The sequence below is a fragment of the Betta splendens genome, chromosome 3 (genome assembly GCF_900634795.4).
Source record: "Betta splendens chromosome 3, fBetSpl5.4, whole genome shotgun sequence".
Lineage (NCBI taxonomy): Eukaryota > Metazoa > Chordata > Actinopteri > Anabantiformes > Osphronemidae > Betta > Betta splendens.
Window position 1 is genome coordinate 2,497,002 of NC_040883.2, and position 13,471 is coordinate 2,510,472.

Below are 13,471 nucleotides of genomic sequence, written 5' to 3' on the forward strand. Positions count from 1 at the left end.
TCCTAATCCGCCGGTACCTCTGGGGCGAGCGGTAGGGAGCCAAGTTATGTGACACACGCTCAAAGCAGAGGAAGCACATCTACACACACACACACACACACACACACACACACACACACACACACACACACACACACACACACACACACACACACACACACACACACACACACACACACACACACAGCGCCAGGATTCATTAATTAGGCCCAAGGCGCTTTACTCTTCAGCTGCACATCCGCCAGGATGCACACCTCCTTTAACCTGAGCACATTCTTCTAGTTGAAGATAGTACTTTATTAATTAGTCTGTCACATTTAGGAAGCGCTTCTGCCCCAACACACTCTGCTGGTCATGGTACAGTACAACAGGACCCTCACATGGCATTAATGGCCCTTTAACATTATTCTAGCATCTGCTTCATTCATTATGTGCCTTGCGTCATCATAGCTCTCTTAATGTTCTTCTGTCGACCAGTGCTTTCAGGATTTATGCTCTAGGATTAGAATTTGGGAAAACAAAGCTCCAGCAGCCAAACATTTACCATTACTGGAAGCATTTAACAACACAGTATCTACCGAGGACCGAGTTTACCTCCATCACATAGAGAAGGGACTCAGTAAAAACATGCGGTGCAATTTTAATTTATTTTATTCTATTCTTTATTTCCTTTATGCAAATAATGTATGACATGTATATAACTGTCATTGATATGTAAATAATGACTGTTCGGTATGAGGGTATGAAAAGATGGAGTCAGACCGGATGCACTTCCTTGTTTGTCTTGTGCAAACCTGGCGAATAAAAACTATTCTGATTCTGGTTAATCATTTCGAAAATCACCTGCTTGAATCCCATTCCTTCTTTTAGTGTTTTTTCTCAGACCATATGCTCCTGAATCCACTCCACCACTTCACTCTGCAGTGAGTTTGTTGGCTTGAAAACCGTTTATGAAGCTTATTGACTCAGGTTTTGTTTTCTCAGGTATTTTATCTTAAGTCAACTTTTCTCCTGACACATTCACTGTCACTATCAAATGCGCTGCTTTTTGGAGCTAGGAAGTCAGTCGCAAAAAAGGAGGATGCTCACTGCACAACACTAAATTGATGTAGTACCTGCTGGGCTGGAGCCTGCTGTAATTGGCAGAAGACCTAGTTTTCAGCAGAGTTCTTGAAAAGTCTTCTGCTTGGAGTCAAGAAAATATGTGCAGGCGCTCCAGCCAATTCCACATGGATTACTTAGTGTTAGTCGGCGAGCAGCACAGTGTTACAGCGCTGGGATTCTGACAGTCATTTGACTTAAGTTGTCGAGGGATGTGACAGTATGAAGACGGGCATGAAGGGAAGTCTGTCGCGGGGTTGGAGGCATGCGAGCGTTTGTGGGGATGTGTTGGTGCGTCCTCGTGTTCGTCAGAGTATTAATGAAACGCGTCCGTTCTCAATCAGCACTGTCACTGACAGCTGCTGCCAGAATGTGCACCGTGGCAGAGATCCACGTACTTGTCCCTTTTTAAAAATAAACACCAAATGTCTCATTAGTGGTGGTGATCAAAGTTGAGGCTGGATGTTGAATGTCTGAGCCCCCACATGAAGGAACGCCCGTGGGTTTCCTGCTCCGTGGACACTCTGTGCTTTTGTTATAATATTGGGACACACTGGGTTTGCTTTAATTAGATCAGCTCCAAACACGTCTTCCTAACTAAAATGACTGTGCTGTAAAAGCTGCATCTGAATTCCCATTAACATGTTATTACAAACCGACGCGAACAATAGCATTACATTTTTCAAGCACTTCAAACAACAGTTGCAGTATTATGTACTTTGAACCTAAAGTAATCAGAAGTTATGCATGGATGCATACTACTGTAACGTTCATGTATAGCACATGTGAATCATGTCTAGTTCTTTCATTTACTAACTATTTTTGGTATCAAATGTGTGTATGAAGATAAGAGTCTTATTAGTAGCAGTGCCGGGGCTGTAACGTACCAGGACTGAGGTAAATCATCTAAATCGATCTGAGTTGGGACCTATACATCAGAGAGCAGCAAATAACAAACAAGAGGTGTAGTGCACAGATGGCAGTCAGGAAGTAGAACCCAAGCGCTGTCAGCCATGTCTGCAGAGGTAATTGGTCTGAAAGGAGTCTGCGCATTATCACCCAGCACTAATGTGAGTATGTGGTGCTCTTCACAGAGGGTTTGTGTTGTCACAAGGGCTTTAAGTGAAGTATCTGTTCATCTGAACGATTCTCCTGTCTGAACTATTTCTGGCTGCGTGAACAAGGAAACCTGCCTCTGGTGAAGCTTGAATTTCACCACGCGTCTAATCACTCGCTGAAGCTGTTCTCAAGCCTTTTCTGATTTTTTTGCATTTATTTGGTTTCGACCCTTTTCGGACCTTGTGGCGTGTGAAAACCGAGGTTGATTTCTAGGAACAATGTTTTAGTGCCACGTCTGACTGTACAGAGGACCAGTGTTAAAAATATGTCTGTGATGACTGAGCATCACTGTCTGCGCAGCCCTCATTTAACCAAACAGCTGTTGTCTCGTCAACCATATAAAGAGGAATATTGACTTGAAATGGATCGTCGAGACTTCAGACAGGCCTTCAAACCCTCTGCACAAACAAGATCTTAACATTAGCACAGAATTCAAGATGGATCAGTGCTCATTAAAAGCAGGAGCCAGAACGGTCCTGCGTGCTGGGCGCTGATTTCATATTCCTTCCTCTGCTCCTCCTCCCAGGCGTCCCTCTGTCCACCCAGTGGGGCCCCCAGGGCTACTTCTACGCCATCCAGATTGCCCAGTACGGCCTGAGCCATTACAGCAAGAACCTGACGGAGCGGCCGCCGCACGTGGAGGTCTACGACACGGCCGAGGAGCGCGACAGCCGGGCCGGGCCGGCCTCGTGGAGCGTGACCAAAGGCTGCACGCTCAGCCGGGTCCACGACAAGACCCGGGCGTCCGCCGTCCGGCAGTTCAGCGCTCCAGGTACGAGAGCCTCACCTGAGCCCAGACGCCTCAGGCGAGCGGCTTATCTGCTGCTAACGGTGGCTGCAACTACAGCCCCAGGACGGATGAGAGTGGTGGTGACTCATTGCCAGGATACTGGCAGGCAGTCGGTTGTCAGTGGACCCCCCCCCCCCCCCCACACACACACACACACACAAATCATGACAGCTTCCCCCAAAATCTGATGATTCCAGAAGTAGCCCACACATCAGGCACTTCATCCTGTGTTTGCTTATGGTGATGCTTCCTGTGGATGCTAACGACATGGAGCCCCCACGCCTCCTGAGGCACAGCATCGGCATCAGGTGGAGGAGCTGCCTCCCGTTGACCTTCACACAAAAGCTCTGGTTTTCCTGTTCTGCAGCTGTTTCATGCAGTTAAAACCAGTGAAGGTCTGTTTTGATAGGATACGGAGGATGTGGCCTAGTTTTACAGCTGCAAAGTGACCACGAGATAGTTAGTGGTTATTTTTGGAGCAGGGAGAAGTCAAAATCTTTTACCTGCTGCTGACTGTGAGCCGCCTTTGTTTGTCCATTGTCCTCTGTCTCCTGCTGGTTCTTCCAGGATGCCCCCCCTCCTCTCTCTGTGTGAGCTGCTACCTCTACTGTAATTTTCTCCTCCTCTGGACTCTTTAGCTTTCAGTCTGTCTCCTTTCATTTTACTGCTCTCTGACATTTTCCCTGTTCTGCTTTTGCTCCCTTTCTTCATCTCACTCCTTCCCTCAGTCATTCTAAACGTTGCTCCTCAGCAGTCTTCATTGTCCATTAATCTTCCCTCTCTCCCCAGATTTCAGTTAGTCTTGCAGTTCTATTTAGTCATTTCCAGCCACTTATCAGCGCGTGGCCCTGGTGAGCTTGCTCAACATTGCAGCCGTATTTCCTCCGTCCAGTCTTGATGACGTTCTCTGCTCATCCAAACTTTCCGGATTTCTTTTCCTGTCAGCTTCTCTCACGTTCGCTGCTTCCTCGTGCTGGGTTCTGTTTGGCCATTCTTCTTCCTTACTGTATCTAGGCCACTGCTGTTTAACAGCCTCTTAAAGTCACTGACAAGTGGATCAATTGTCTGTCGCCTCATAATGACATCCCATCTGCACATTCTGGCAGGCTGTCCCCCACTGAGCACCTTTGTTTTCTGTGATCGGGTGCTGGTTCCAGCTGTAAATGCTGCCTGTCCGTTAGCATTCACGAGGCAGGTACACGTGTGTGTGGCTTTTTAACGGTGACAAACAGAAGACCCTTGACAGATGGTACAGATGGACAGTTGACGCCCACTTAATTCTATGGTTATTATTCTACTTATTATAATTTATATTTTCTTACTGGACCTTCAAACGCTAAGGTGAACTCTGGCAAACTAATTATGGAGTCACTGAAGACAAACACGATGACGCACTGTTACGGTAAAATTACATCAGACTCAGAAGGATTTATTCTGAGTTTATGATTAAGGAATTTGTGAAAATATCCTCTTTACTCTGCGAGCGTGGCCGGTTTTGCACAGCGTCCACTACTGTGCAGTATCTGCTCCACAGTGACTGTTCATCCACTAAACTCCAGTGTGGAACCGGCTCTGGGTTTCCTGTCCTCTGTTCTCAGGCTTTCGCCTCCTTCCTCGTGTATCAAAGCGTGATGTACGCTGACGGATCCTTAGCTGCTTGTCATCTCTGTCCCCCGTCTTACTGTGAAACAGCCAGAGAGCAGAGCAGAGGAGGTGGAATCTCGTCTATATTCCCTGCCCATCCTTTATTGATGGCAGAGTAATCACGGGGCCAGAGTACAAATCCACTTACTCTCTGCATTGCCTTAAGTAATGGATTTATGAGTGCATTAAAGAGCCGTAGTCATCCAGAGGCCCCTGCCAGGCTGGCGCTCTCCTTCATTCTGCTCCTGATCGACTGTCTTTGTGTCTCAGTCGGCCTCGTCATCTTCTGCTTTCTCAGCTTGTGTCATGTGAGATCTTTCTCTCTGATTCTCAATTGTCTTCTCACCATTGGCTCATTTTCACTCTCTCTGTTCTCAGGCTGGCTTTAAGGGCACTTGTGCGACTCATCATTCCATTATCCTCTTTTTTTCGGTTTCTCTCCACTCCTACACTCCTTCCTCTCCTCATCCTCAGGGAAGCCTCGATTAGAAAAGTTGTTTGCTTTTCAGACTAAGCAGCAAGAGAGAGATCATTGCAGGCGCTGTTGGAGCTTTAGGATGTTGAAATCAGATCATCAGATGAACTGGCACAGATCAGATACAGTCTGAGAAGAGTTCACATCTGAGCTTCCTAGGGAGCTGATGTAGATGCAAATAGTAATGCTGCAGTGCATCGACTTCCTCTTCCACCCGGCTGCTAGTCTGCTCTTTTCCTCCTTCACCTCCCTCCCTTCTGTCCTCCTAATTAAACTCTGTGTGCAGTGACACTGTTCATCCCCTGAGAAGCCATTCTCTGTGTGTGTGAGACTCTCTTTCATACACGGCAGCACGGACACAAGTAATAATGAAACTAAATCCTGATCATAAAAAATGTATGATCCTACATGATTTCTAACGTTTTCTCACACTTATTATTTTGAGATGAATCAGGTGAGTAAAAATACAAGTTGCGGTCTCATCTATAGAAAATCTCCTTTCTTTCCTTTATGTGTATATATATATATATATATATATATATATATATATATATATATATATATATATATATATATATAAGTAAAGGAAATGGATGATGTAAATATGTTGTTGTTGAGAATTCTAGTTCATTATATGCTGATGATAAACTGCACCTTGCTCCTCCCTCCACCACAGAGTCCTCAGAAGGCGTGTCCCTGCAGCTGGGGAACTCCAAAGACTTCATCCTCAGCTTGGATGTGAAGTTTGCCTCCAACGGCAGCGTGTCCCTTGTCCTGGAAACCACCGAGAAGGGACCGCCCTTCACCATCCGCTACGTGACCAACACGCAGCTCATTGCCTTTAAAGACCGTGAAATCACCTACGGGATCGGGCCCCGGACCGCCTGGAGCACGCTGACCCGGGACCTGCTCACGGACCTCAGGAAGGGGGTGGGGCTGTCCAACACCAAGGCTGTGAAGGCCACAAAGGTTGGGCTCCAATTAAACTCAAATCACTAACTGAAACTATAAGTGAGCCTTCATAACAAAGTCTGAATAGAGCTTCTGTGGTCTCCCTCCCAGGTCATGCCCCGGCGGGTGGTGCGCCTGGTCCTTCATGGCCGTGGCTTCGTGGACAACGTCACCATCTCCACCACGGCCCACACGGCCGCCTTCTTCGCCGCCAGCGACTGGCTCGTGCGCAACCAGGACGAGCGCGGCGGCTGGCCCATCATGGTCACTCGAAAGCTGGGCGAGGGCTTCCGCCCCCTGGAGCCCGGCTGGTACTCGGCCATGGCTCAGGGCCAGGCCATGTCCACGCTGGTGAGAGCCTACCTCCTCACCAAGGACCAGGCTTACCTCAACGCTGCCCTCAAGGCAGTGGGACCCTACAAGGTGCCTTCAGCGCAGCACGGGGTCAAAGCCCTGTTTATGAGCAAATACGACTGGTACGAGGAGTACCCCACCACGCCCAGCTCCTTCGTGCTCAACGGCTTCATCTACTCCCTGCTGGGGCTCTATGACCTCACTGAGACAGCCGGGGAGAAGCTTGGCAGGGAGGCGGGGCAGCTGTTCAGCCGCGGCATGGAGTCGCTGAAGGCCATGCTGCCGCTCTTTGACACCGGGTCCGGGAGCATCTACGACCTGCGTCACTTTATCCTGGGCACGGCGCCCAACCTGGCACGATGGGACTATCACACCACGCACATTAACCAGCTCCAGCTGCTGGCGTCCATAGACAGCTCCCCCATATTCAAGGACGTGGTCAAGCGCTGGAAGAACTACTTGAAAGGGATCCGTGCCAAGCACAACTAGACGGCTGTGACCCACGTGTAGTAAACAGCCGAGCGCCGACTGAGACGACGGGGATGAGCTCCGTGTGCGGGAACCCAATGTGTGGAGCGTTGCTGGGTCGAGATTCAGAATCTACACAACGGGTTTAGTCGGCGGCTCCTCTCCAAGCAGGAACTCTGTGCTGCAGCTTTTCTAATTGCAGCGCTGACTGTAGCTCTCGCTCTAGTGTTTGTAACCGTGCACAGACCTAGTTTCAGCGTGTTTGCGTTCAGGTTGATTTGAGTAACAACAAGACGAAGGTCCTTTCATCACGTCCGTTTACGTTCTGACGCATTCGCTCCAAGTCGCTTTTTCAACTATTTTCTATTTTTTCACTTCCTCACAGATTTCCAAAGTTTATTGAAACAAATAAACTGTAAATACCAGAATATATTATGTTATTTAGAGGAGAACGTTGCCAAAAAACCTTCAAACAAATTTCAAAAATAGTTCAGTTTTCCCCCTAAATCCTTATTTTTTATGTTTACCATGATTTAAGTGTTGTATGTTTGGTTTTCAGCCCTTTAGTCCAATGCTTCCAAAACGTTGGCTTCCACTTCTTTGTGAAACCTTTCTAAGTATTAATTGAGATGAGCTCATTCTATGCTCAGCGAGTTCACTCCATTTTCAATTTGACCATCGCCGGTAAATCTGAGTCTAATAATAATAATAATAATAATAATAATAATAATTTAGTGTTATTTCTGTTCATTGCAGCTCGATTTCACTGGCGACAACAAAGTGTACAGGTGACACGTTGTTCCTGTTACATTTTTTGAGACAAACACTTCGGGCCTAAAACAACCGTAATGCACCCTTTATCTGCGGTGAATCTTGTGGCTCCTGTCTTACTCTAAGCTGCGTATATTGCTGTTTTCCACCTTTTGGCCTGTGAGACCATGATGTTTGTGCATCTTGGCTCTTCCACATGATGATTGCAGGATGCAGGGGTACAGTTGGTGCTGTGGCTGCCAGCGTCTGGGTAAACAAAGCACAGCTGCATCTGACGCAACATGCTGATCTGTAACAACCGCTCAATGTTCGGATCGTTGGAGCTGGAGGTAAATTCTGTCTCTGAGCTCTGACCTGTGGACGTCTGGAAGAGCAAGAGGCCTAAACTATTCTCCTGGCTAATGGGCTGCAGAGTCTGCACACAGTGCGGTTGCTAGTTAGGCATGACTCAGCATTTACTGGCATCACATTCACAAACAAAACAAAGTGGAGCCTCGGCATCAATGAGGCTTTCATCGATCTGGTGTAAAGATTATTAATGGGAATCGGGCGGATCAGGCGGTTCCCCTCCGGAGCGTTTGCCTCAGCTTGTCATAGCGTGATCTATGTAGACGGAATCAAGGGATGCATGTGATTTATATCTATGGACCATCTGGTAGAAAATGTTTGTTTAAGCATCTGCTGTATTGCTCAGTTTTGTGTTAACTAAACTGATAATTTCAGGATTGAGCGTAAACTGAGCTGAGACTTCTAAAATGCACTCAATGTTTTATGTAATAATTAGTTGTTTTCTCCCTTTTCATAGATCTAAACCCTGATCCTTCATCTCCGAGGTTCATATTGTAAATGGTAGAATTTACTGGGCCGTGTAGAAATGTCCTTGTTTTTGAATGAACACAGGTTTTATTTCATCTCGTTCCTCAGATCTCCAGCCAAACACGGGCAACACCTTGACTCCGTAACTACAAAAGGCTGATTTAAGTCAAACATCTACACCCAGACCAGCAGGCGTCGGTCCTGTGTTGACTCAGTGGCTCCTTTTAAAGGGCTGGTCGACAGAAAACCTGTTCGGTATCATGAAAAACAAAGACGTTTTCAGGCTTGAATATTTAAGATTTGATTTAAGAGATAAAACTTGAGCTCAGAAAGAGGCTTCGTCTTTCCGATGGTACCTGCCTAATTCTTACCATTTAGACAAAAGTTAGTTTCAAGGGAACATTCAAGAATTCGTGTGATTAACTTGTGTCATTTTGTTTATACCAAAGTCACCGATTCAAGCGTATTTGAATTTGTGGATTTCCATCAAGCATTTACTGATTGGAAGTTGGAGGTTTAACAGAGACACTGCCTTTTGAGGAAGCTTTTCTTTTAGGTGAATAGACTATAGCAAAAACAAGACCTATATAAATCTATATATGAGACGTGCTTATGGTGAAGGGGATGTGTGCAACTAGAGATTAGCATTTATTCAGCTACTGTTGTTAAGGGACACGAGCCAATAGCTGCAACTTCCCCTTGAAGGATTTGTTTGGTTTTAGTTTGGTTTTAGTTTTTTGTGTGTGTCTCTTTCATCACATGCTGGAAAACCTTTTCAGAGTAATAAAACGTTTCGCTAGATAGAAAAGCACAACTGCCATAAATCGTCACACTGATTGGTTCTTTTCAGGACAATGTGCAACGCCTTCATTTGTGAAAGCTGCTATAATTGTTCACTGTGTGACAGAGACGTCCTCTCCTCATTTTATTGTTTTTCTTCTCTTATTAGTTGAAGGACGTTTGGCCACTGAGGTCCAGCGATTTATGCAATAAAATGTTTACTTGGGTCCTGACACCAAGGAAGACCCAGAGCAGTTGTACAGTCTTTGCAATTCAAGCACAATGTGCAAATGCTACCATTTTTTAGTCCAAGGAAGAGAGAGGTGTTTATATACAGAGTAAATCTTTGTGCTTTAAAGTTTTGCTTTTAAAAAAAAATAAAAGCATTTTGTTTAAACCTCTGTTCTTTTCATTTCGTGCATAAGCTTCAGTTGAGTTGACTGGTTTCTTAGCTTCAATTTCCAATGCAAAGAAAATAATTCTGAACTGATCAGTCAATAAATTATGAAACAGTTGTGGCGACTTATAAATAATTTATTATTTTTTTTTTTTTGGTTGGTTGTTTGTGAGGATTTTTCCAGTAGTGTGAGGAGAACCGCTCCTGTGAAGCAAGTCTGATTCAGACCTGAGGAAAAACACTCCTGCTTCATAATTGATCCTAATTAGACTGTTTTGATCCAGCGAGAAGCTCAGGCACCTGAGAGGGACTGTATCTCCTGCCACCTATTTGCATTTTTCATTACCTTCTGGCATTTATTCAGTCCAGCACACGTCTCTTTCCTCCTTGTCCTCAGTGGGTCTCCTGTAATTGGCCCCTCCAAAGGCTGATAAGCCGCTCCCTCTACGGCCTCTGCTGCTGTTCAGATGCCTTTCAGATAGCTGCTATAACATTAGAGTGAAGCCTTGGTCTGGAGGCCGGAGGCTTTGATAGAGTATAAATTTACCCACTTGATGAAATTAACACGCCAGTGAACCCTGCGTGATTAGATTTCCCTGTGTTGTTTAGGAATCTCACGCAAAACGTTTTCGTGAATTAAGCACGAAATTATTAAGCAGCTTTTTCCTGGTTTGAAACCTTTTCACCTTGAGTAACTACTGATTAAATGAAAGATGTTTTGTTCGAGAAATATTCTCATTAAGTTACAAATGAGTGAATCACCAGAACTGTTAAATTTACTTAGCAGAAAAACTGACACAAAAAACGTCATGACGGCACAAACTGCACCTCATCAACCAGAACCCCAGGGAGGCAGCAGCATCTGAGCATCTGCAGCTCAGCAGCCGGCGCCACCGGATCACGGCTCCAACCAGCGATTAGCACAAGCTCAGTGTAGAGGGACGTTCAGAGATGTAGTTCAATGTTCAGCTCCTCCTTTGCTGCCTTTACTTTGTTTTTTACTCAACCGTTCACTTTGTCAGCTTAAGATAAAATGGCTGAAGTTATAACATATAATATATATGAGACTATGAGAGATATATGAAGTTGGAATTATCTCAACTACTACAGTGAATTCTGCTTTAATAAATGTCATAGTTTAAAAACCTGAGTCATTTATTCAGTAACGTTTAATAATATATTTGTAACACATTCCCACAAATTACTGCTATTATACTTTGATATTGTGTTACTGAGGTCCAAAAAAATAACTCGTGAAAGTCATTTAAAGAAGTAAACAAACTGTTAATACGTTACAAACGTAGAAGCGAGCTTTGAGCGAGGCGGACGAACCTTTGCTGCTTCTCCTTGAAAGCAACGACACCTTGTGGTGAGACGAGGCACTGCACGTGTCAGCAGCCACTGGATGACGTCAGCGCCGTAGTCTGTCTCGCTTCGCTTTTTCCTTGTGAAGATGTGCAACGAATTAGAAAAAAACTTCCACTTACTGACATTTTTACAGATTCAAACTCTTCCTTCATTTACCTTTTGTTGATAGCGTTGAGGGCAGTGGTGCTTGAGGTCTGATGACTGTGGAGGCCTGTGTTCTATTGATGAGCAGCTTTTTCTGGTTCATGTATTTGACGCCGCTTTATTAACCGTAATGAAGCCACTTCACGTCATTTTCATGGTATTTGAGTTGAAGGAGACGTGTGATGAGCCGACAGCAGCAGCTGAGGCTGCGAATGGACCGGATCTGTTTGGACTCATCCAAGCGACACGCACTATCAGCCTGTTTGTTTACATATGATATAAGTCGTGCAGACTCCGCCCGTCCGCGCTCCTCAGTAAAGGCATGTTTGGGTGTGTCTGTGTCTGACTTTACCAAAGCGGCAGACTCTGGAAGCTCCAGCGGTTTCACCATATTCCTCCAGACAGTGTTGTTATTGTGTCTTTGTCCTTGGCCACTAACGCGTCGATGACTTTAACACACATTAACTGGAGCGACTCCGAGCTGAACTCGAGTCGACCTGCGTGTCGTGAGGTTTACAGAGCAGCGCAGTGGGTCCGTGAACGTGTCTTAATAGAAACAAAGCTGATAATTGAGTTGAGCGTCAGTCTGCGAGACGAGGCGTCAACTTGTCTGTTGTTGTCTGTTGTGTTAACACATCAAGTCAGCGTGTGCTTTTACTGATGCCTGAAACCACAAACAGCTCATAACCACAAATAGGATTCTATTATCCTGCTTTTCTTGTTCACATTAGACAAATATCAACAAAAAATGATTTGGGGTTCCAGTGGCAGCTGTGAGATTTGTTTGCGTTCGTTGCTTCACTGTTTGAACTAGATAAAAGGCCTGAGCGGCTCAGACGGAGCTGACGGCGACGCGTCGGTTTAATCAGGAGACGTGAAGAAAGTAGCGCCGCCCCTCATTCACAGCGGCAGCCTGTTCTGGACGGGCTTGAAGCTGCTCCGGTTCTGACCCACTGGAACCCGCTCCACTGGACCGACTGAGCGGTCACTCAATTAGAAACGCTTTGTTTTGAAAACATCACAAATGTTGAGCCGAGAAAATCCACAAAAGCGACAAGTAGTCTGGCGCGCGCGTGCGTGCGTGCGTGCGCGCGCGCCGCCGCCTCCAGGTGGGGTGGGGCGCAGGTACAGGTTTTTCTGGCCAGGTTTGAGAGGGAGGAACCTGCAGAACATGGCAACGCGAACCTTGAAAAGCCGCACGCGCAGCCTCCGAGCGCAGCGTCGGCGCAGCTCGCCTCTGTGACGGCCGCGGCTCCTCCACGCAGCCATGCTCAGCCTCATCCGCTTCCCACGCGTCTTCACCATCAAACAAGTGCCCAAAGTAAGTCCGGCTCAACCTGGAAATGTGAATGTCAAACAACACAGCGTGTGAGGAGGCGCATTTTCGTTGCTCAGTAACAACTGTTGGTTTTTAGGAGCTGGTTCCTCCGTTTGACATGAGACACAGATGTTCGGTAGCTTTAGGTTTGTAAAAGACTTTTCCTTCTTTCTTTATTTGTCTGGAGGTGTTCCATGAGGAGAGCATCATCTCCGGGTACCGACACCCCCGCAGCTCCGCCACCGACTGCGTCCTCAGCCTCTTCCAGCTCACCAATGAGACGCTCAACATCTGGACCCACTTCGTTCCCACTTGGTAGAGTTCACACCCTCTGTTGCGTTCACTGCCGGGCGTCAGGGAAAACAGAGCCTCACCGCTGGACATGAGTGAGAACAAACCCAAGGACAGAAACAACCAAGCTGACTGAGAAAGAGAAAGATGTCACGAGCTCCACTCTCACCCGCAAATCCACACATCCGCGATTCCGCCGTTTGAGCTCGCAACTGTTTACCTGTCGTCGTAAAGGCAGCAGTGACTCTTTCACGCGTTCTCTGACGTCCCGAGTCTCAGCCTTTATTGTCACAGACACGGGGCCGGCGGAGCCGCGCGCGCGGCAGGTGCACGCGCGCGCGGCTCAGCTCGGCCGCGGCCTGAGGCGCGGGTTTGTTTGGAAGTGAAACGTTGCGGGTCGCGAACCTGCTGCACCAGGTGACACCGTTCAAGCAGAAGCACGCGCGTCTCTGGCTGCAAACCCACGGAATGCGCTCCTGCACAAAAGCACGGCTGCTGTAGAAGCAGGTTAATGTGGAAGTGCAGAGGAAGTTCACCTCGTTCCTCCTCGCTGCTTTTTACTCGGCAGGTTCTAAGTGAGGCCCGTTTCCCAGAACTCGGTTCCGTTGCGACGGTTCTGTTTGTTTGGCAAACAGCGCGGCGCCGCAGTGAAAGCAGCGCCCTTTTACTGGCGCTGGCGCACGC

General features: G+C 46.8%; 2 protein-coding genes and 1 long non-coding RNA gene across 3 annotated transcripts in view; 2 read left to right on the top strand and 1 right to left on the bottom strand.

Moving 5' to 3' along the window:
* Window positions 1–9,666, top strand: part of glceb (glucuronic acid epimerase b) — a 28,917-nt gene extending 19,251 nt beyond the window's left edge. The window contains exons 5-7 of the mRNA XM_029144591.3: window positions 2,747–2,992; window positions 5,806–6,098; window positions 6,192–9,666. Of these exons, the coding sequence (XP_029000424.1) occupies window positions 2,747–2,992; window positions 5,806–6,098; window positions 6,192–6,923 (1,271 nt within the window). The 3' untranslated portion in view covers window positions 6,924–9,666. The remainder of the gene's footprint in view (window positions 1–2,746; window positions 2,993–5,805; window positions 6,099–6,191) is intronic.
* A 127-nt stretch (window positions 9,667–9,793) lies between these two features.
* Window positions 9,794–12,743, bottom strand: LOC129603866 (uncharacterized). Its single transcript, XR_008694141.1, has 3 exons — window positions 12,615–12,743; window positions 11,191–12,515; window positions 9,794–11,110 (listed from the first exon to the last, which is right to left on the bottom strand). It is a non-coding gene; the product is annotated as an uncharacterized LOC129603866 (long non-coding RNA).
* The window catches only part of LOC114852006 (membrane progestin receptor gamma-B-like), a 6,436-nt gene continuing 5,327 nt past the window's right edge, over window positions 12,363–13,471 (top strand). Inside the window, exons 1-2 of the mRNA XM_029144005.3 lie at window positions 12,363–12,499; window positions 12,684–12,811. Of these exons, the coding sequence (XP_028999838.1) occupies window positions 12,446–12,499; window positions 12,684–12,811 (182 nt within the window). The 5' untranslated portion in view covers window positions 12,363–12,445. The remainder of the gene's footprint in view (window positions 12,500–12,683; window positions 12,812–13,471) is intronic.